The sequence below is a fragment of the Oryctolagus cuniculus genome, chromosome X (assembly GCF_051225735.1).
Source record: "Oryctolagus cuniculus isolate XC-2025 breed Fujian yellow rabbit chromosome X, ASM5122573v1, whole genome shotgun sequence".
In the NCBI taxonomy this organism is placed as follows: domain Eukaryota; kingdom Metazoa; phylum Chordata; class Mammalia; order Lagomorpha; family Leporidae; genus Oryctolagus; species Oryctolagus cuniculus.
In genome coordinates this window covers 34,594,910-34,615,866 of record NC_142888.1, presented here as the reverse complement: position 1 = coordinate 34,615,866, position 20,957 = coordinate 34,594,910, and the positions used below count along the sequence as shown (strand labels likewise).

The 20,957-nt window shown below is 41.4% G+C and overlaps 1 protein-coding gene across 1 annotated transcript in view; it reads left to right on the top strand.

Moving 5' to 3' along the window:
• The first annotated feature begins 303 nt into the window (after positions 1-303).
• The window catches only part of DGKK (diacylglycerol kinase kappa), a 52,904-nt gene continuing 32,250 nt past the window's right edge, over positions 304-20,957 (top strand). Inside the window, exons 1-7 of the mRNA XM_089323934.1 lie at positions 304-419; positions 1,679-1,796; positions 4,995-5,099; positions 15,162-15,297; positions 15,775-15,881; positions 16,203-16,328; positions 17,851-17,953. Of these exons, the coding sequence (XP_089180060.1) occupies positions 304-419; positions 1,679-1,796; positions 4,995-5,099; positions 15,162-15,297; positions 15,775-15,881; positions 16,203-16,328; positions 17,851-17,953 (811 nt within the window). The remainder of the gene's footprint in view (positions 420-1,678; positions 1,797-4,994; positions 5,100-15,161; positions 15,298-15,774; positions 15,882-16,202; positions 16,329-17,850; positions 17,954-20,957) is intronic.

Sequence of the window (20,957 nt, the reverse complement as noted above, 5' to 3'; positions counted from 1 at the left end):
TATATACACATAAAGACACCTAGATTTTCAGCCTGTCTTGAAAAATGGAACAAGCTGCACACTAGTCAGAATTCATACATGGCTGCCTAGAACTAAGTACCAGCTAGGCTTGGGCTCTCCATTTCTCTACACTCTCTACTAGGTCTTATGATTTTATAGTTAACAATTATCCTTCTATGAGCATTGAATAGACAGCCCTGTACTTAAAACTTGTGCATGAAAAGTGACCAGTTTAATATTATGAGACAGAGAGAAGATTATTGGGATTTGGCTTGTATACGCAATGGCAGGGTATATGGATCAATGGGCATTGTCTTGGTAGAACTTGAAACAGGCATCATTCTGATTATGTTATCTGAGAGCCTGGTCTTCAGGCCTTCATCTCTGTTATCTATGTCTGGTCTTCAGGTCGCTCTCAGGTATGTAACTGAGATTCAGTCTTTTAGATATATAATCTTCCCATCTGACGGAACAAGTGATATGATTTTGCAAGTTGACATAATTAATCAATACTATACTTTTGTCTTTTAGAAAATACTGAAGGAAGGACCTTTGCTGAAGAATTGTAACTCCCTCAAGAGATGGAAACTTAGATATTTTCTGATTCAAGGACAAAAGCTCTACTTTGCACACCATCCAGCGGTAATGTATCAACTCAGTCTTGTCAATTGTGTCAGCTGGTGAGTGTCAGGAAATGTCTGCATGGGGAGATGGGTCAATAGGTAAAGACATGTTGGCAAACATCGAGTATAAATTGAAATCTTCAACTCTTGCTTCATTGTGTCCTTTTGGCCCAAATGAGAGACCCGTTTCTCTCTTTTCACTTCCTGTTTTCCTCCTCTCTCACAGATTACCCAGTTAGCATCTGCTCTCAGAACTAACTACATAATTTACTTTTATTCTGTGTTTGAAGCACCTTCTGGTTCCAACAGAAAACATAGCTTTTGGGGGCTGCCAGTTTCCCCACTTATTCAACCATGTATGTAACACACTTACCTTGTACTTCTTATGAGTCTTGCTGAACACCCATGTATCATAGGTCCACTGGAATCTATACTCAGGGGCATCATGCAACAAGACACAGGGTGAACATGTGTATTGCATGTATTTCCTCTGCTCGTATGCATGATTCATTATCCCATTATATTTCACTTATAAAACACAAGCTCAAAGATAAAATTATTAACAATTTCAAGATGGCAACAGCAGGTTATTAGACCAAAGTCGGGGCCCTTATGAACATGGAGCCCTGTTTTAACTGCACAAGTTGCATCCTGATGAAAGTATTCCTGTCAGTATCTGTAGTACCGATTTCCTGCTGCTGGGTGAGTAGTGTCTACGACAGCCAATGTGTAAGGAGATGCATGCCTTAAACTACATGCAACTAGCAACATGGTCAAAACTGACCACCCAACAGGGGTAACTATTTGCTCCACTAGGGCCCTAGCCCACATCCTCTTATCATCTCCTGCATAAATCTTTATATTTTAATCCTTCTGAACTGACCAACCCAAACCTTCCTTTAAATCTACATAATAGTTTTGGAAGAAGTTGTGTTTTGGTTTAGTTTTTTTGATTTGTCACATGGCATATCAACAAAAATCATGAATGCCTGTCGAGGTATTTGTGTATGTGTCTCTGTATTTGTCTTTTAAAGTCTTTTTGCCTCATTAACTAGATGGTTCCATGTCCGCCTCCCTCTTATATCTTTCCAGTTTGCGCACTTTGAAACAATTGATCTGTCTCAAGTAACCTTAGCCGAAAGCAGTTGTAGAAACCTTTGCCACAGCTTTTGTGTAAGTAATATTTGGAATGACTGACTGGGCAAGGGTGGAGGCTAGCTGGGAAGAAGGGTTGCCATGTGCACTTGTTGACTCTTTGGTGTTCAGGTTTTCCAAGTCTTCTTTGATCTTAAAATATGACTATTTGTGAAAACATTTTCTACTAGCCTATTATTGTGGGAGAAAGTGATACAGCCTGGTACAAAGCTAAGCTGATTCCAGGGGCAAGGGTATGTGACTATTAGAAAACCAGTCCTGCTGGTGAAAGTTATTCAGAAGAATATACCTGGGGGGCTTTCTAGAGACTGCCAATATGTTATAGAAAATATCAGGATAATTTGATGAAATAGATAAGTATCTAAATTCAAGTGAAATCTAACCCCATGCTGTGATTACTAGTGAGAGTACCTCAAAAAAGCAGAAGATTATCTAGAGTAGTATTCAGATCCTTGTTGTAGCTGAAATGTCATATGAATTTGGTCATTCCAGTGCATCAAGACTAGAAAATTATCAGGAATTCTCTGACCTACCTCCACCCAGATTTGTCTCAGTCTCAGTGGTGGAGATTTGGGTTTCTCTTCAGAGAAGTAGAGGATTGTATTTAGCAGACTAAAGAGCTACAGGCCAAATACCTTACTTTTGTGGCTGGTTCATGTCTCATTCTCCTTTGAAAGTAGAGCAGCTGGATCTAAGGAGGAGATCTAGCTTTCTTTCATTTCTTTTTCATTAAATTATACTGACCCAGGGCAAAACAGAGCATTCTGTTGACAGATCCCTAAAAATTGAACCTTTGAGTGATGAACCTATAGGCTAATATTTCTGGTCTCTATTCTACAAAAAAATCCAAATGGCTAGATGTCGCTCCCCGTCTTCGTGGAGGAACAACACAGGACCCTGCGCTGTTCTTTTGTCTGCTCGGCCCTCCCCGGGTTTGCTGCTGGTTCTTCCCGGGTTGGCTACCGTCCCTTCCACCTCCGTGGAAGGGCGGTTCCCCCTGGCCACTTTCCCCACTTCCGCGGGGGAGCGGCACACCGCCGGCCGGCTCTCTCAGGGGCTGCACAGGTGTTCCTTCAGATAGATGTTCCTGGTGCATGTTGTCTCTCTCCTCCTTTATAGTCCTTTTCCACCAATCCCAACTCTGCTACCCACACGCCGAGTACGCTGCTCTCCTCCAATCAGGAGCAGGTCCTACAGTTTATTGGTTGAACTGGAGGCAGCTGTGTAGAAGCTGTTTCCTCCTCTCCCAGTGCCATATTGTGGGAGAGCAGATGCATAGAATAAGTCTTAATTCCAGTAACTTAGTCTAGTCCGAGTTGCTCCCAGTTGCTCCCCACAGCTAGACTATCTCCTTACCTAATTAAATTGCAGAGACACTGCACCCAACATTGGGTTTAGACCAAAGAGGTGGCTGGTGTTGTGGCATAGCAGGTAAAACCTCTGCCTGTGATGCTGGCATCCCAATAGGTGCCAGCTCATTTCCTGCCTGCTCCACTTTCGATCCACTCCCTGCTAATGGCCTGGGAAAAGCAGCGGAGGATGGCCCAGGTACTTGGGCCCCTGCCACCCACGAGGGAGACCCAGATGAAGCTGCTGGTTCCTGATTTTGTCTTGGCCCAGCCGTGTCTTTTGTAACCATTTGGAGAGTGAACCAGCAAATGGAAGATATTCTCTCTCTCTCTAACTTTGACTTTCAAATAAATAAATAAATCTTAAAAAGACGTGGCAGTTACCATAATTTCAACATTATCTTACTCTCATCTACCACAGACTCATGCTGTGTGCTACAGGCAAAAGGAGAAACCAATTATTTATTGGTGTGGTTAGCTCTAGTTCCAAGAGTTTGAGGGCTGGTAATAGAAGCAAATCAGGCCATTACAACAATGTCTGATGCTATAGCATTCTATGCTCTCTTCTGCCCTCTAGGAAATGACCAAGTCCTACCGAGGATTGATGTCTGCTAGCCTCTCAGCATGGTTTTCTTGTTCATTCCTGGGTCCTTGCCCTAAGCAGGACCAAGAGAGACAGCTGTCCCTTCTTCAGGCTGTCCTTTCCCATAATAAAGAAAGAAACTTGATTGTTAAACATATCACTCTCCCTCCAAACAGAAAGAGTCACACCTTAGTGAAGCATATACACTTTTACCACTTCAATTAGACAGAGTCACAGTAAGCAAGAAGGATTTTCTGGCAACCTCACTTGAGTAATAGATGGTGCATGGCTTTGTATTTAAGAGCCTGAGTTCTGGAACCAATGCATATGAATTTCAATTCAGGCTTAGCTTTTTTCCTGCTGGGTGATGCTGAGCAAGTCATTTAATTCTCTCTGCCTTGGTTTTCCTGACTATGAAATGGGAAAAATAACAATGCCCATCTCATGGGGTTGAAATGAAGATTGAAAGAAGTAGCATTTATAAAGTGTTTTAGACTAATTCCTGGAGCATAAACAGCATCATTAAAGTGTCCGTTATTGTCGCTCCCCCTCTTCGTGGAGGAACGACACTAAGCCCTGCCTAGGCTTCATATCCGAGTCACGGCACCATTATGTCGCTCCCCGTCTTCGTGGAGGAACGACACAGGACCCTGCGCTGTTCTTTCGTCTGCTCGGCCCTTCCCGGGTTTGCTGCTGGTTCTTCCCGGGTTGGCTACTGTCCCTTCCACCTCCGTGGAAGGGCAGTTCCCCCTGCCACATTCCCCACTTCCGCAGGGGAGCGGCACACCGCTGGCCGGCTCTCTCGGGGGCTGCACAGGTGTTCCCCTTAGATGTTCCCTTTAGATGTTCCTGGTGCATGGTCTCTCTCTCCTCCTTTATAGTCCTCCTCCGCCAATCCCAACTCGGCTGCCCACACGCCGAGTACGCTGCTCTCCTCCAATCAGGAGCAAATCCTACAGTTTATTGGCTGAACTGGAGGCAGCTGTGCAGAAGCTGTTTTCTTCTCTCCCAGCGCCACATTGTGGGAGAGCAGATGCATAGAATAAGTCTTAATTCCAGTAACAGTATAGTCCGAGTTGCTCCCCACACGTTATTGCTATTATCATTGCTATTATTTTGGGTGGGTAAAGACTGAAAGTGACCCTGGGAGCTAGTACCTTATTTTCAAGAAGAGGCTTTGTTTGTGGTTAGTAGATCTATCTGTCTGCTTCCTAAGAGAGTTCACAGACTCTGGGGGGAAAAGTATGGAGTGGGAATCAGCTAATAATGTGGCTTTTTGTCTAGGTTATCACACCACAACGAAAAGTCACCCTGGCAGCACCAAACCGAAAAGACATGGAAGAATGGATCAATGTCATTAAGACTGTCCAACAAGGAGAAATTCGTAAGGTAAGGGAAATAGTAGAGAATCACACAGCTTTTCATGTGTTAAAAAAAAAAAGTCACCTTCCAAACAAGGAAATGATAGAATGGAAGCAGAAACCATCTGGCACAGAAATGTAGATAGAGGTCATTAAGAAACCTATTTAGAACTATTTCATTAATAAGTATAATTCACTTAGACTTTGCTAAGTATGTCATTTAGATACCTCTGTATATATGTACTTACTGTGTAGATGCCACTCTACACCCAGTGGAGGAGGCATTCAAGGGGTATGTGGGAAACTAATGTAGATGTCCTTATGTTAGGAAAGTTGCAATTAGCAGTCTTAAGTCTGTGAATGACTATAGTAACAAATAAGGAAACTGAGACTGAGGAAGAAGAAGTAACCAGAACAAGGAAAAATAACCACTCAGTAGGAAAGCCAGGATTTGGACCTAAGCTTTGTGACTTCAAACCTTATGTCCTTAACTTCTATGCCATCCTGCCTATTTTCTGTCCACTACAAAAAAAATGTAGGGGGAAGAGCAAGGAGCAGCCCCCCCACCCCACTTCAAAGCTTAGCAGGATTCCTATTCTCCCTGGAAGTACCAAATCTCTGGCCATGTTTTCAGTCCACTCACTTGTATATTTACCAGTTAGAAGTTATTTAAGTTCCAGGAGGGATAGGAGTTATGTCATTTACTCACCTAGAACAGTGTCTAACACATAGTAGAGACTCAATAAATATTTGTTGAATTAGTAATAGTTGTTGAATTAGTAATAGTTGTTGAATCCCAGGGCAATGCTAAAGAGTTTTGAGCAAAGTTCTGCTGTGAAGGTCTTAGAGATAAAGAGGACTAAGAATCCAACCTTTAAAAGAACCTGATGTCTGAAATAGAAGCAAAGAGTTTGTTCAAAGGATTGTTCCAAGCATTTGGGATGTAGCAGTGTGCAATGTGCACTGTGGCTTGGCAACGGTGGGGTTGAAGAATAAAGATAATGTCATTGAGGAGAGCCATTTATCCTCACTCTCCTATAACTTCTCAGGCTTTTGACACTTAGTCTCATAACTATACATTCTACTACCTATGATTATGGTGGGGAAATGACAATGTGGCTGGCCTGGGGCCTCTCCATGTAAAATTAAGGCCTCTTTCAGACCCACAATGTATATACTTAGTTGAAGGATCCTTTGCTTAGTATCTGATGAAGGTCTTTATATGAGTTAGCAATAGTATTCCATTCTTTGTTATTTCCTTTTTCATTTTCTAATGGAGAAACACATTCCTTCCCCTACAATGAGGTCACTACGGCACAGCAGTAGAGGTAGACACAAAGTTGTGAATTCCTTGCTCTTTCCCCATCCTCACCCCTATGAACCAATCCATTACTTCTATTCAAACCTAAGTGCTTCTCATGAATCATAACATTTTCATTTTGGCATAAAGTGTCACATATGATAATATGAATTTTAATAATTGCCCAGGAAAACAAAAACTACTAGTGAATGTCATCAGAGAGTTGATGCACCATTCTTGAATCCATTGAATTAAACAGCTAGGTATTGGCTACCCAGCACAAAGTAGAAAGGCAAAAAAAAATGTGCCTCTTTACTCTCTTGGAAGAATTGAGTATCAGGTTGTAATCACAATCTCTGTGGAGCTGCTCCAGTTGCCTAAATCTATTAAGAAACACTTTTTGCTGATAGTGAAATGTCTCTGCCAGCATCTTAGCAATTTGTCATGCTTGAGGCTTCAACAGTCAAATATGCTTTCTCTTACATGTGCCTTACCTCTAACAGTCCTTTCTATCCTCTGTCACCACCAATCCTTGATAAATGGGGTGAGGAAAGATTAATCACGGACTTGATGGTCTATTAAAGTAGTGACAAAGTAATTGGATAACCCATTAAAAATCAGTCAGTACATATTAATGAACCCTACTAGGTGCCTAGTTCTGTTTCATAGAGGTTTAAAAAGAAAGTGAATCCCTGGCTCCTGGCTTCAGTGAGCATTCTAGGTGGTTGAGGAAACAAGATATAGACAAAAGAAACAGTTAAATGACAATATTCAAGATAAATAGTATTCCGAGATATTACAAGGCAATTCTTGATTGATTGCCAAATGAATGAAACCAACAGTGAAGTGGTATGAGAATTCAGGCGAAGAATAGAGATAAGTATAGGCTGGAGTCCCCTGGGGAAGAGTGAACACAGGTGACATTTGAGTTTCACCTTGAAAGATGGTTAAAATTGTATTGGTGGTAATGGGTGGGGACAAGGGGAAGTCCTGAGTAGGAGAACTGTTATAAGCAAAAGCCGAGTAACAAGAAAACAGAACCTTTTTTTGCAATATAGTGTGAAAGGAGGAATCTTTCACTCGAAGAGTTTGGGAAAGTGAGTCCAACAAGTATGTCTGGAGAGGTAGATTGGACCTGATTGTGGAGGGTTCACAATGCCAAGGTAAAGAATGAGGAAGGCCTGCAATACTATCAAAGTTCAGTTTAAGGAGGATGGGAAAGAGAAACTTTGGAAATAAATATAAGATGCATTAGACAAAGGGGAGACCAGAGGCCAGCAGTCCAGAGAGGAGACTATAGATTAAGTCAAGCAAACATAGTTAAGCCCCTAGAATGAGGATAGGAAGGGAGGACAGATAGTAAGACACTGAGTTGGGGCCAAGTGAGAAATATAAGGAACACAAGGAAGAGAGAGGAGTCACAGTCAGGTGAAAGATTTGGGCTTGGAGGATTTTTTAAAATAATAATAATAATAAAGAGGCAATTGGCAGTACGTTGCTACTTGGAAGACTACATTAAAAGGGTAGCTCTTTCTAATGGATTGTCATGGACCCACTGACTATGAGAATAGAAAGGGACTTTAAAAGTCATCTAGATTTCAGATTCTAGATTCTAGGACATTTGGAGATCATAAATCAGGTAGCCTTTATTTAAGCTTATCCAAAGAGAGGGAACCAAGTTTCTTGTAAAGAAAAAAGGTTAATTCAATGTTTCTAAAACTCTAAGTCCCAGGAAGTTTTTCTTAGACTTTGATCCAGCAGAAGAAAGAACTTACTAACATGCAATGCAGGAGTAGCATCAGCTGCCTCTTGAGATAAAAAGCTTCCTGTCATTGGAAATATTATAAGAAAAATATTTGAAAGTGCACTTGTCAGGATGTTGTACAGAAATTTAATTTTTCAGGTGGGCAAACTAGATGAACTCCAGCACCTAGTTTCAACTTGAAAGTATTTAATGTGAAAAGTTTATGATTTTAACATTCCATTAAGCAGATAAGAGAGATCTGGTTGAATTTTCTGAAATCAGTTCAATTTGGCAGAATTGAGATCCTAGCTTTTCTTAATTGATGCTCTTAGAAGGACACCTTAAATCCTGCCTAATTTATTCTCTTACTCCCCTAAGCCCCATCCTTTGCAATTAGGAGTAAGAATACTAAGCTAAGGGCTGGAACTGTGGCTTAAAAGGTTAAGCCACCGCCCGCAGTGCTGGCATCCCATATAGGCGCCAGTTTCAGTCCAGCTGCTCCACTTCCAATTCAGCTCCCTGCTAGTGGGCTTTGGAAAGCAGTAAAAGATGGTGTAAGTGCTTGGGCCCCTGAGACCCATGTGGGAAACCCGGAAGAAGCTCCTGGATCCTGGCTTTTGCCTTCCCCAGCCCCAGTCATTGAGGCCATTTGGGGAGTGAACCAGCAGATGGAAGATCTCTCTCTCCTCCTCTCTCTCTGTATCTCTGCCTTTCAAATAAATACATAAACCTTTAAAAAGCATACTAAGCTAGACAAGCAAATTATAGAAATTAAAAAATAGAATTAAAGCTACTAAATGACTCTCTAGCTCATGCATAATGTCTCTATGGCTAGTGGTTTGCCCAGGATTAATCCAGCTTAAATTTGACCCAGCACAATTATTTATTAATAGCTTGCCATTTCACTGTTAAAAGTGTCCTGATTTAGACAATATGTTTACCCTAACAATGGCCAACCTGACAGATCTTAACTTTCTTCTATAGTTATTGAAATTTTAATAAAAGTGAGCAGTTGAGTTCATGTTACAGCACAAACTATTGATTTAACTTTTCATCATATAAGCCATCCCAACAATCTTCCTTAATATCTTATTATCTCTTATTCCTTATTATCTCTTTAGAAGATCATTATGTTCTTAGAATTGTATCTACAAAGCACATTGAATCTGTTAAAAACTAATTAAAAAGCTTAAAAAGATTAAAAGTAAGACTTTTCTACTTTATGGGATGTTTCAGCTGAGATCTTTGTGCACTTTGCAGACATTTAATGTTATTAATTTCTTACATTTTGATAATGCCTTAGATGTTTCCAAAACTCCTAGACTAACAAGATCTCATTTAACATACAGACAAATCATGAATGTATAAATCTGAGTTCTGGGTGTGATGAAAGAGATTCAGGAGATGGGGAAATTAGCCTTAGCTGTCCTAGAACAGCAAAGTCTTAGTTGGGATTGCTATAATAAAAAAATACCATAGACTGAGTGGCTTAAAAAGCATTTATTGTTCACAGTTCTGGGGGCTAGAGAGTTAAAGGTCATGGTAATGACAGAGGTGTCTAGTGCAGACCTGCTTCACAGATGGTCATCTCCTCATTATGTCTTCATATGGCAGAAAAGGGAGCAAGAGAGGGCTCTCTGGGTTCCCTTTCATTTAAAGGGCACTAATCCCTCATGAAGACTCTGCCACCTCCTATGTCTCTCATATTGAGGGTTGGACTACCAACATGTGAATCTGAGGGGGACACAGCCAGCCCACTGTAATTCACCTCTGTCCTAAAATTTGGGTCTTCACATGCACAGTGTATTCATTCCATCCAAACAACTGCGGAAGTCTTAGCTCATTCCAGCAATAACTCTAGAGCCCAAAGGATACCATGCACATCGGATATGACTGAGATATCCTGAAGCAAAATTCCTTTCCAGCTATGAATCTGTGAAGTCAAACAAGTTGTGCACTTCCAAAACACAATGGTGGGATGGACAGGCACAGGCTAGACCATTCTGAAAGGAAGAAATAGGAAAGAAGGAAGGGATGATGGATCCCAAGCAAATCCAAACCCTAGCAAGGCAAGTTTCATGAGTTCTTAAGGCTTGAGAATAATCCTGTTTTCCTCGATGCTGACTTCCAACCCCAATGGAGTGGCAGTCGGTCCTTCCAAACTCACTGGAGTAAAGTTCCCATTTTCTTGATCCTCTAAGGTGGCAGTGACCCCCAGCCCTCACAGACCAGCAGGACATGGCAAATACTGTGGTTCTCGGAGTGGCACCATCAATGCCATGGTTCTCTGTTGGGACAGGTGTTATGCCTCCAGGGCTCTACTGAATGACTCCACCTTCCCAGCTCTGCTGTGTATTGATCTCATCCACTCAAATAATGGGAACTGCAGCCCTGCCTCCCATGGCTGTGTACTCTGGGTCTATGGTAGGAGTGGCAGCTCTGGGGATATCTATATCATCTTTGTGGCCTTTCTTTCCTTGTCTTGAAGACTAGTGTGTATTTATAGTACAATAGTACTCTAGTCCAGTCTGGTCCTGTAGAATCTAAGAAATCTGATAGTTTTTCCTCATTCAGTTCCAGTTTCTCCTTTTTTCCTTTAGTTCCAGCTGGCAGTGTTTCTAGTAGCATAATCACATCTCTATTCCTAGCTTTTGTTGACATGTTAATCATGGCAAGGGCTGGGCCAGACCCAAACCAGTAACCATGAGCTTCCTCTGGGTGTCCCATACCAGTGGGAAGGGCCCAAGGACTTGGGTCATCTTCCACTGCTTTCCCAAGCATATTAGCAGGAAGCTGGATTGGAATTGGAGCAGCTGGGAATTGAAGTAGTGCCCATATGGGATGTTGGTGCTCCAGGTGGAAGCTTAACCTACTATGCCACTGTGCTAGCCCCCACACTATGCATTTTTCACATATTATGAAAAAAAACTTATAGCAGAATAAACTCATACTTTAAATTTTGTTTTTCTATGAAATTTTTGAAGTACCCTCTTATTGACAGAGAATTTTTAAAATCATCACATTTTAGTTCCTTTTTACTTAACAAGTCCATCCTCAATTCGTTAATGTCCTCTCACATCTTAACTTTTAGTAACATACTTTATTAACTAAATAAATGCATAATTTCAAGTGTCATCAAAATAAAAATGTTTAATGATCTATTTTAGTTGTTTTATTTAAAAAGAATTGTTAATATTATTCTTGATTGACAAATCACAATTGTATACATTTATGTTAATACTTTGTTTTTATTTGAAAAGCAAAATGACAGAGAGAAGGGGAGAGACAGAGACAGCTTTTTTTTTTTGAGAGAGAGAAAGATATCTTCCAACTACTGGTTCATTCTCCAAGTGGCCACAATGGCCAGGCTTGGCCCAGTCCAAAAACAAGAGCCAGGAGCTTCTTCCAAGTCTCCCACATGAGTGCAGGGGCCCAAGCACTTGGGGCATCTTCTACCCCTTTCCCAATCCATAGCAGAGAGCTAGATGAGAAGTAGAACAGCTGGTACTCAAACTGGCATCCATACTGGATGCTGGCACTTTAGGTGGTGGCTTTACACACTACACACCATACATCTGTCTCCTGGATTCGGATCAGTGCAGCTCTGGCTAAAACTTTCAGGACTATATTGAATAACAATGGTGAGAGTAGTCTTCCTTGTCTGGTTCTGGATCTCAATGGGAATGTTTCCATCTTTTCCCCATTCAATAGGACACTGGCCATGGGTTTGTCATAAATTGCCTTGATGGTGTTGAGGAATGTTCCTTCTATACCCAATTTGCTTAGAGTTTTCATCATGAAAGGGTGTTGTATTTTATCAAATGCTTTCTCTGCATCTATTGAGATAATCATATGATTTTTTGTTCTTCAGTTTGTTAATGTGATGTATCGCATTGATTTGCAAACGTTGAACCATCCCTGGGATAAATCCCACTTGGTCTGTGTGAATGATCTTTCTGATGTGTTGTTGGATTTGATTGGCTAGAATTTTGTTGAGGATTTTTATATTTATGTTCATCAAGGAAATTGGTCTGTAGTTCTCTTTCTCTGTTGTCTTTTTCAGGCTTAGAAATTAAGGTGATGTTGACTTTGAAGAAAGAATTTGGGAGGATTCCCTCCCTTTCAATTGTTTTGAATAGCTTGAGAAGAATTGGAGTTAGTTCCACTTTAAATGTCTGGCAGAATTCAGCAGTAAAGCCATCTTGTCCTGGACTTTTCTTTGTTGGGAGGGTCTTTATTACGGATTCAATTTTTGTCTTGGCTATGGGTGTGTTTAGGTTTTCTCTGTCTTCATGGATCAATTTAGGTAGGTTGTATGTGTCCAGGAATCTATCCATTTCTTCTATGTTTCCGAGTTTGTTGGCATACAGCTCTTTGTAGTGGTTTCTGATCATTATATTTATTTATGTTGTGTCTGTTGTTTCATTCCCTTTTTCACCTCTAAGCTTATTAATTTGTGTCTTCTCTCTTCTTTTTTTGGTTAGTTGGGTCAATGGTGCATCAATTTTGTTTACTTTTTCAAAAAAACAGCTTTTCATTTTGCTGATCTTTTGCATTGTGTTTTTGTTTCAATTTTGTTGGTTTCTTCTCTAATTTTAATTATTTCTTTTCTCTTACTAGTTTTGGACCAGGTTGAAGCCAGGAGCTTCTTCTGGGTCTCCCATTTGGATGGCAGGGGCCCAAACACTTGGGCCATCTTCTGCCGCTTTTCTCAGATCATTATCAGGGAGCTGGATGGGAAGTAGAGTAGACGGGACTTGAACACTTACCCATATGGGATGCCAGTGTTGCAGGAGGCACTTAACTTCCTACACCACAATGCCAGCCCCTGATCTGAGGAAAACCTAACAGGAGCACAGGAACTTTGTTGGATCTCTGTTCTGTCACTATGGTTGATCACAGAGAGGTGTTTTCTCTATGGATAATAGCTGACCTGAAATTGCTTTTTAGGCTGGGGAAACTAATTGCAAACACCAGAACTTAGTTTTATCACGCTACATTGCTAGGGTTGGGCAGGCCCAGGTGCTCACCCTGTGGATTAACTGCTAATCCACAGTTGTCTCTTGGCCTACAGACATCTTAAAGAGTACTTGGTTGTCTAGGGGAAACTGGCTAGGAATTTAAGCATGGAAGGTTTGTGGAGATGTTTCCTGTAGTGCGATGCTATTGCTAGTTTCTCTGGTGTGGTGTCCCCACTGGCCGCAGTGATCATGATCCACATCCTAATTACTGTGAGCTCCACCCTCATTCTTTGTTTCTGATTCCAGGTAGTCTAGCCCTGCCAGTGTGTTCAGTGTTTCCCATGGGACAAGGCAGGAGTAAGCTTCTGAAGAAGACCAGAATGATTGGGAAACTGGCTGTCTGTCTCCAACTCACATTTCCCACTGTAGAAACTTCGATTCTAGGGGAATTCTTCTTAAGTGGTGCTCTGATGGTTTGGACGAAGGAAGCACAGTGTGATCAAAGAAAAGCCTTCCTCTTGCCATTTGATCTTGGGTTTTCTCTTTTCTCAATTCTGTGGCCCAAAGGAGTGTTTCACCCTCAATTCCAAGTTTTGAAACAATCATAATGGTATTCTTTTCTGTAGATAACTCTTAGATGAATTTCTGTTGGAGGAGCCATGAATCCAGAGAACTCCTATTCCTCCATCTTTCTTATATCACAACTCTTCCCATATTTTACTATAAGCAGTCAAGAGGATCCAAATGTCTTCAGCTAAATATCCATTACTATCACACCCAAGTTCTACCTACCACAAAACACTAGAACACAAACACAATTAAACCAAGATATTTGCCACTTGAAAACAAAAGATCACCTTTTCTCCATTGTCCAATAACACGGTCCTCTATCCTGTTTGAAATCTCAATAGAATGGCATTTTCTGTCCATATTTCCACCAAGATTGTGTTTGTGATTACTTATGTACTCTCAAAGAAAATAGCAATTTTTCTCTACAGCTCTTCTTTCCCCAGAATTGGCTTTAAAATTCCATTCATGTCAATCTAGAAGTTTTGTACCATGTATCTGGAGGGTCTTCCAGCATTTGCCCATTATCTAGCATTATCTAATCCCAAAGATGTTTCCACAGTTTTAGGCATTTTTTTCAGCAGTACTCTCACACATTGGTACCAATAGAAATTAGAGAGCTGCCACCAAAGTCCTATGAAACGTGCAACCCAGAAAGAACTTGAGGGTTCTCAGTGTCCATTCCTCCCTTCTCCTTTGAACCCCCAAACTCAAAGCCAATATAACCTATGCCTTCCTCACAGTCATAAAAAGTCAGGCTGTGACATAAAAATGCAGCATCTGCAGGAAGATTAAGAATAAATGTCAAATTCAATATCATGAAAGATAACAGACAGAATGTCACTCCATGAGGACAGGGACTTTGTCTTGCTCATTGCTATATCCCAAATGCCTTGACATGTGCCAAGTATATTGTAGTTGTTTGGTAAATCTCTGTTTAATGAATTATTGAATGCATTAAATTGATTAACCAGGAAACTACCATAGGCAGAATGTGGTATTCAGAAAAGAATATCTGAGCAAGAAGCCTGAGATACAACTGTTGTCTGGGGAAACCAATGCTCTGCTCACCTGGCATCAGGAGTGCTAGGAAGGGTAGTATATATCTCCAGGAGGTAGTCAAAGCCCGATAAGTATTCCTTAGTTTAATGTTGGAGCCCTGCCTCATCCCTTTTTTCCCTGGCCAGAGAATGTGTATAACACTAAATTTCCAATTGTTTAATACTTGAACAGTATCGAAGCCAAGACTAACACAACATATTTTGCTTGGATTAAACCAAGACAATAGTTGACCAAGAAGTATAAAGGGCATTGTTCCTGCCTTCAGCTCCAATTTCAAAATCATTCTCTCTATTTTTTTTCCTTACTAAAACCATTGGAAAAAATACAAATATAAGCTCCAACTAACAGCCTTCCACTTCACACACTGTTTTAGACTTGGCAGAAGATTTTATGGCCTTTCCTAATCTGTCTCTGTGATTAACCCTCCATTTTTTACTTTCCTTTGATTTATTTCAGATACCTGTAGCAGAAAACAACCCTTTCCTTGTTGGAATGCACTATTGGTATTCCAGCTACAGTTCCAGGACACAGCATTGCAATATTTGCCGAGAGAGCATTCCTGCCTTATCTCGAGATGCCATTATCTGTGAAGGTAACTTTCTGATTCCTTGTGGCTCAGTGTGTGGAAATGGGGGGGGGAGAGTAGAGGGGTAGTAAAGAGAGCTCATTTGTCTTTAGCATCATTGATCCCTTCTAGGTCACTGACTCTGGTGTGGGATTAACCCTATTTGAGGACAAGAGAAGAGAGGAAACTAGCATGAGGGAGCATTCTCATGAATTAAAATGGTGGGTTAGATATGAGGGAATGGGCCTATATATATATATATATGTACATATACATATCATAGAAAATGTCATTCTTACCATCAATATCCATTTAAATCAGACAGTAGAAAGTTTAGCTGTTAATTAACAAGAAGAAGCTGTATCATATTGGAAATAAGGCTTGGAGGTGGATCCAAACTATGTAAAATGCACCTAGGTTCTCACCGTGCAGCTTAGGGAAGGGAATTAAAATCTTCATTAGAGCCATATTCACACCCATTCTTTTCTCTTCCTCTTCTCACAGTGTGCAAAGTGACATCTCACAGATTATGTGCTTTGAGAGCAAGCAAAGACTGCAAATGGAACACCTTATCCGTCACTGACGACCTTCTTCTGCCTGTAGATGAGGTGGTAAGTAACCAACCATGCCCTCCCATGGTCATCCTGTCCCATGTCCCCTTCAGCCAAGACCTACAGGAAAAGAATACTTCTTCCTATCTCCAGACAGGCAAAAGAGGCCTCTCTCTCAGATTCACAATCCAAGAAATCTCAAAGAAAGTAAGCCCCCACTCCCACGTATCATTGACCACTAGCATAGGAACAGGAGGACAGGGCCATGCAGAACTTAGGGCTTTGACCTGATTGTCCTCCATGGGGTGATACAATTATTCCAACTGGCCCTTCCTTTCCTTTATCTCTAACTTCTACTTTTTGGTTCTTTTTAACTTTCAGCAGACCATGCCTCATCAATGGGTAGAAGGAAACATGCCTCTCAGCTCTGAATGCGCAGTATGTCATGAGAGCTGTGGCAGTTACCAACGACTTCAAGACTTCCGCTGTCTCTGGTGCAATTCTACGGTAAGACTCACCTCATCTCCTTGATACTTAGAGAACTCGGTTTCTAGAGAAAGGGTGTGTTAAAGTCTGATAGAAACCTCAGAGACCCAAAGCTCAGTATCCTGTTCATCCAGATCTGGCTATAGATTTTGGGAGAAATATTTAAGACTCATCTTTGATATTTCTTAAGCAGTAAGGTCTCCTAGAAAATATGAAAGGCTGAACTGTCTAATGGTAGTGTGGACAACTAAAAAAAGAAGTTCTAAGTCTACCCTTAACAAACTCTTTCCTTTCCTCATTCACTATGTCTTAGGAACTTGTAACCATTGTTGGTTGATAATGATGAGTGTTATTAACACATTATTATTGCCTCTATGCATTGAGTGTTTTATATGCATGGTATCACTTTCTCCTTACAACAACTCTAAACCAGGCTACAGTGTCCCCATTTTACAGATGAGAAAAGTGAGGTTCAGAATGGTGAAGTGATTTGCCCAAGGTTACAGCCTTACACAATTCAACAAAGATCATGCTCCTAACTATAACAATATCATGCCTCTAAACCAGTGGTCCTCAACCAGGGATATTTTGCCCCACCCAGGAGACACTTACCCATGTCTGGAGACACTTCTGATTATTACAACTCAGGGGCCAGTGTTAGTTGCGTTTAGTAGACAGAGGTCTAGATTCTCTTATAATGCACAGGACAGCCTCCCATCTAGCCCGAAATATCAATAATGCTGAGGTTAAGAGACTATGAGGGTAGAGGGGGAAGCGTCACTATGTTCTTAAATCTGTATATATGAAATACATGAAAATTGTATAACTTAACTAAAATTTAAAAAGAGACTCTGATCCAGACTTTATAACCCTTTAGATGCTTCTCTCAAACTGAGTTTTCTAGACAATAAGAAACTGAAGTTTGAACCTCTTCTTAGAAGACACTCCTTGTCCTTTGGATCTCTTCAAATTACATTTGAATAAACAGGCCAGACTCATGTCCTCTAAAACTCATGTAATTGTCCAGGACTGGTGCTTAAAGATGTCAGAAAGGTCACTTGTGGGGAAGGCAGTGGAATCATTGACCTTGGGCAAGATCTTTTACCTCTCTGAACTTTGGCATGCTTGTTTTTAAAATGGACCTAATGACATCTTCCATACTACACACAGTTGTGAGGATTGAAGTGTAATAAATTATTAATATTAGCATTCTTACATCGCACGTAAGTACTCCATTGTGTAGGTTATATGATTGTGCTCTAGGACTAGTGATTGCTCAGTGCCTGCATATGAGTATCTTCTGAAAGCCACTTCTGAAAGGACCAGAGTTCTGAGGCCACTCTCAGGGTCAGAGCAACCTCAGGATGGAGTGGAGTGGAGTGGGAGTGGCCAGATGAGGTAGGGGTATGGAACCACATCTCAGAAAGGAAAATTTGTATACTAGGTATCTAAATCTTGGACTTGGAGCTCAATACTGATCAATGTTATCCCTTTTCTCTCCCCCCTCCTTTTTTTTTTCTCTGCTCTGTTCTTATCGTTTCAGGTGCATGACAGCTGTCGGAGACGGTTTTCCAAGGAATGTTGCTGCGGAAGCCATCGATCATCGGTCATTCCGCCCACTGCTCTCAGCGACCCCAAAGGCAATGGTGAGTAGCCAAACCTTAACCCTAAAAACATATTGGATGGGAAGGGGTAGATACAAGGGATAGGGATAATGCCTGCAGAGTTTTAGATTCAGCAGATCTGGGTAGGGCTCAAGAAGTTGCCTTTCTAACACACCCCCAGATGCTGCTGCTGATGCTAGTAGTTCTGGGATCATACTCCATCATGTACTGTGTGATCCTAGACAAATTACTCAACCTCTCTCTAACTCATCTATCACTTGTTTTCTGCCAGTAGGGGTGAGAATTATACTCATATGTGTTATAAAGGTTTGAGTTAACGTTTGTAAAAGAGGATTTTAAAAGTGCAAGAAAGGGAAAAGTAAGGCAACTTTATACCGATTTAGTATACTTCTGTGGAGTGAAAAGAACAAATTTGAGAGGGGCTTCTGGCTCCTAGGTTTGGGGCACTGTGATTATATTAATGCAGCTCAAAGAAGCATGAGCTCTTTTTTTTTTTTTTTTTGAAAGGTTCTTTCAGGCTGTTAACTCATCTGGGGCTTAAAATCAACTAAATCCCCTAAGCCCTTTTCACACTTGATGCTGCCAAGCCAAGTCCCTATTGACCTGTTCCAGTGCAATTTATGTCCTCCAGCCGAAAGGCCAAGACTCACATTTATTCCCTGTACATTTCATCTGTGGACTCTCACCCATCAGTCTGTGGAAGGCATGTTCCAAACCTGATTCTATCATCCAGTCGTTTTTCCTTCAACTTTGAGTACTTCACAGTTGACAAGCCAGCCTTCTAGGCTTCCATGTGAGTTGTCGATAAAGATCGTGAAATAGCATAGGACATGCCTTCATCAGTAACACCAGCCTGTTCGAAAGCAAGCTCATTGGCAGTGTTGTTGACCTGGTTCGAATCTAACATTGCTGCATTCCAGCCCACAATGGCACCCAAGTCACCTGGTTCACAAGGTTCTCTTGACAACCCAGCCTTGCTCAAGTTCATATGTTCTCAGCCTCTGGGGGGGTGGGGAGCCAGAGGCTCCTGTATTCCCCTGGGATTGGCTTACTGCAAGCTCTGCTTCTTGTTTCCTTCACGTCTGTGGCCAAATGAGGCTTGACACTGAAGTTCAAGTTGCCTTAATTACAGAATTTTCTATTTATTGAGTAGTTTCTCACCCTTACTCGGGATTATTTTATGAATAATTGCAACATGCTATTATCATACATATGGAGAAATGAACACCTGCAGAAGATAAGATGCTTGCTCTAGGTTAGTGAATCAACTGGAGGGCAAGCAGCTGTAGCACACAGGTGCATTCTCTCATAGAAGCACAGGGCAGGAGGCAGCCCAGGCTCCAAGCTGCCAAATAGATGTAAAAAGGATTTCAGCTACACCCTCATGGCTATTTAACTTGTAGATAGCGTTAGCATAATTCTTTTTTTCCTGTTTCTTAAATGATTTTTTGACTAACATATTCAGATAGTTCCATTTAAAAACAAAAGAAATACATACACATACACTAAATAGTGAAAAGTCTTACTTATTGCCATCCTTTTTCAAATCTTCTCGGTCTCCTGCAGCCTCCCTGTTCCTACTAGCAGTTGACTACCATCATTAGTTCTCTGAATACCTTCTTGTTCTCCCCCCACGTTTTAAAAGATTTATTTATTTAGTTGAGAGGCAGGGTTATGGACAAAAAGAGGGAGAAGAAGAGAGAGGTCTTCCACCTGCTGGCTCACTCCCCAATTGGCCACAATGATGGGAGCTGTGCCGATCTGAAGCCAAGAGCCAGGAGCTTCTTCCGGGTCTCCCATGTGGGTGCAGGGGCCCAAGGACTTGGGCCATCCTCTACTGCCCTCCCAGGCCATAGTAGAGAGATGGATTGGAATTGGAGCAGCCGGGACTCAAACTGGCGCCCATGTGGGATGCCAGCACTGCATGCGGCAGCTTTACCTGCTACGCCACAGTGCCTCACCCCTCCCCCAACTTCAATACCACACACACTGTTCTGTATCTTCCTATTTTCTCTTTTACAGTGTCTTTTGGCGACCCTTCCCTATCAACAGACAATTTCTTTCTCATCTTTTTTTATTAGATTTATTTTTATTTATCTGAAAGGCAGAGTTACAGAAAGACAGGGAGACAAGGAGAAAAAGGTATCTTCCATCCACTGGTTCACTCTCCAAATGACTGCCATAGCCAGTGCTGAGCCAGGCCAAAGCCAGAAATCAAGAGCTTCAGTCCGGGTCTCCAACATGGGTGCAGGGTCTCAAGCACTTGGACCATCTTCCATTGCTTTACCAGGTACATTAGCAGTGAGCTAAATTGGGATCAGAGAAGCCAGAACTCAAATTGCCACTGCAATGAGGAATCTGGCATTGCAGGTAGCAGCTTAACCCACTGTGGCAGCTTAACCCATCATGCCACAATGCCAGCTGCATTCCCCACTCTTTTTGACAGCTACAGAATATCCCATTATCTAGAAATACCATAACTTATTTAACCAGCCCCCTACTGATGGTGAATTTGATAGTTCTCAATCTTTCACTATTATAAACAATACCGCAATGAACATCCTCAGGCAGGTTGTTTTACAGATATAGGAAAAATTCCCAGAAGTGGGATGACTAAGTAAAATGCATAAGCCTTTGCAATTTTCATAGTTTTGTTAAATTGCCCTCCCCAGGGCACATAGTACCTTAATATGTTAATAATGTTATTAACACACACAATGTTGCCTGTTATTAAAAAATTGTTGAGAGGACCATTACTTTTGGATAATGTATTCAGGGAAAGTAACTACTTCTGAGCTATGCTACTGAAGGGACACAGCAGGCTCCCCTTGTAGTTGTGCGTCCAAGACGCCCTGAAAATTTGCTGCATAACTCACTGGCAGGATGAGGATGCCTTCCATCCTTAGGGGCCAATGTGTTCAAATTGACCCGTAGAAGAAACTCCTTTAGATTTTTTTTTTTTGAGACAAAACAACCCTTACATCTGCTCAAACAGATTTCCTTCAGGTTACAACAAATGGGAATC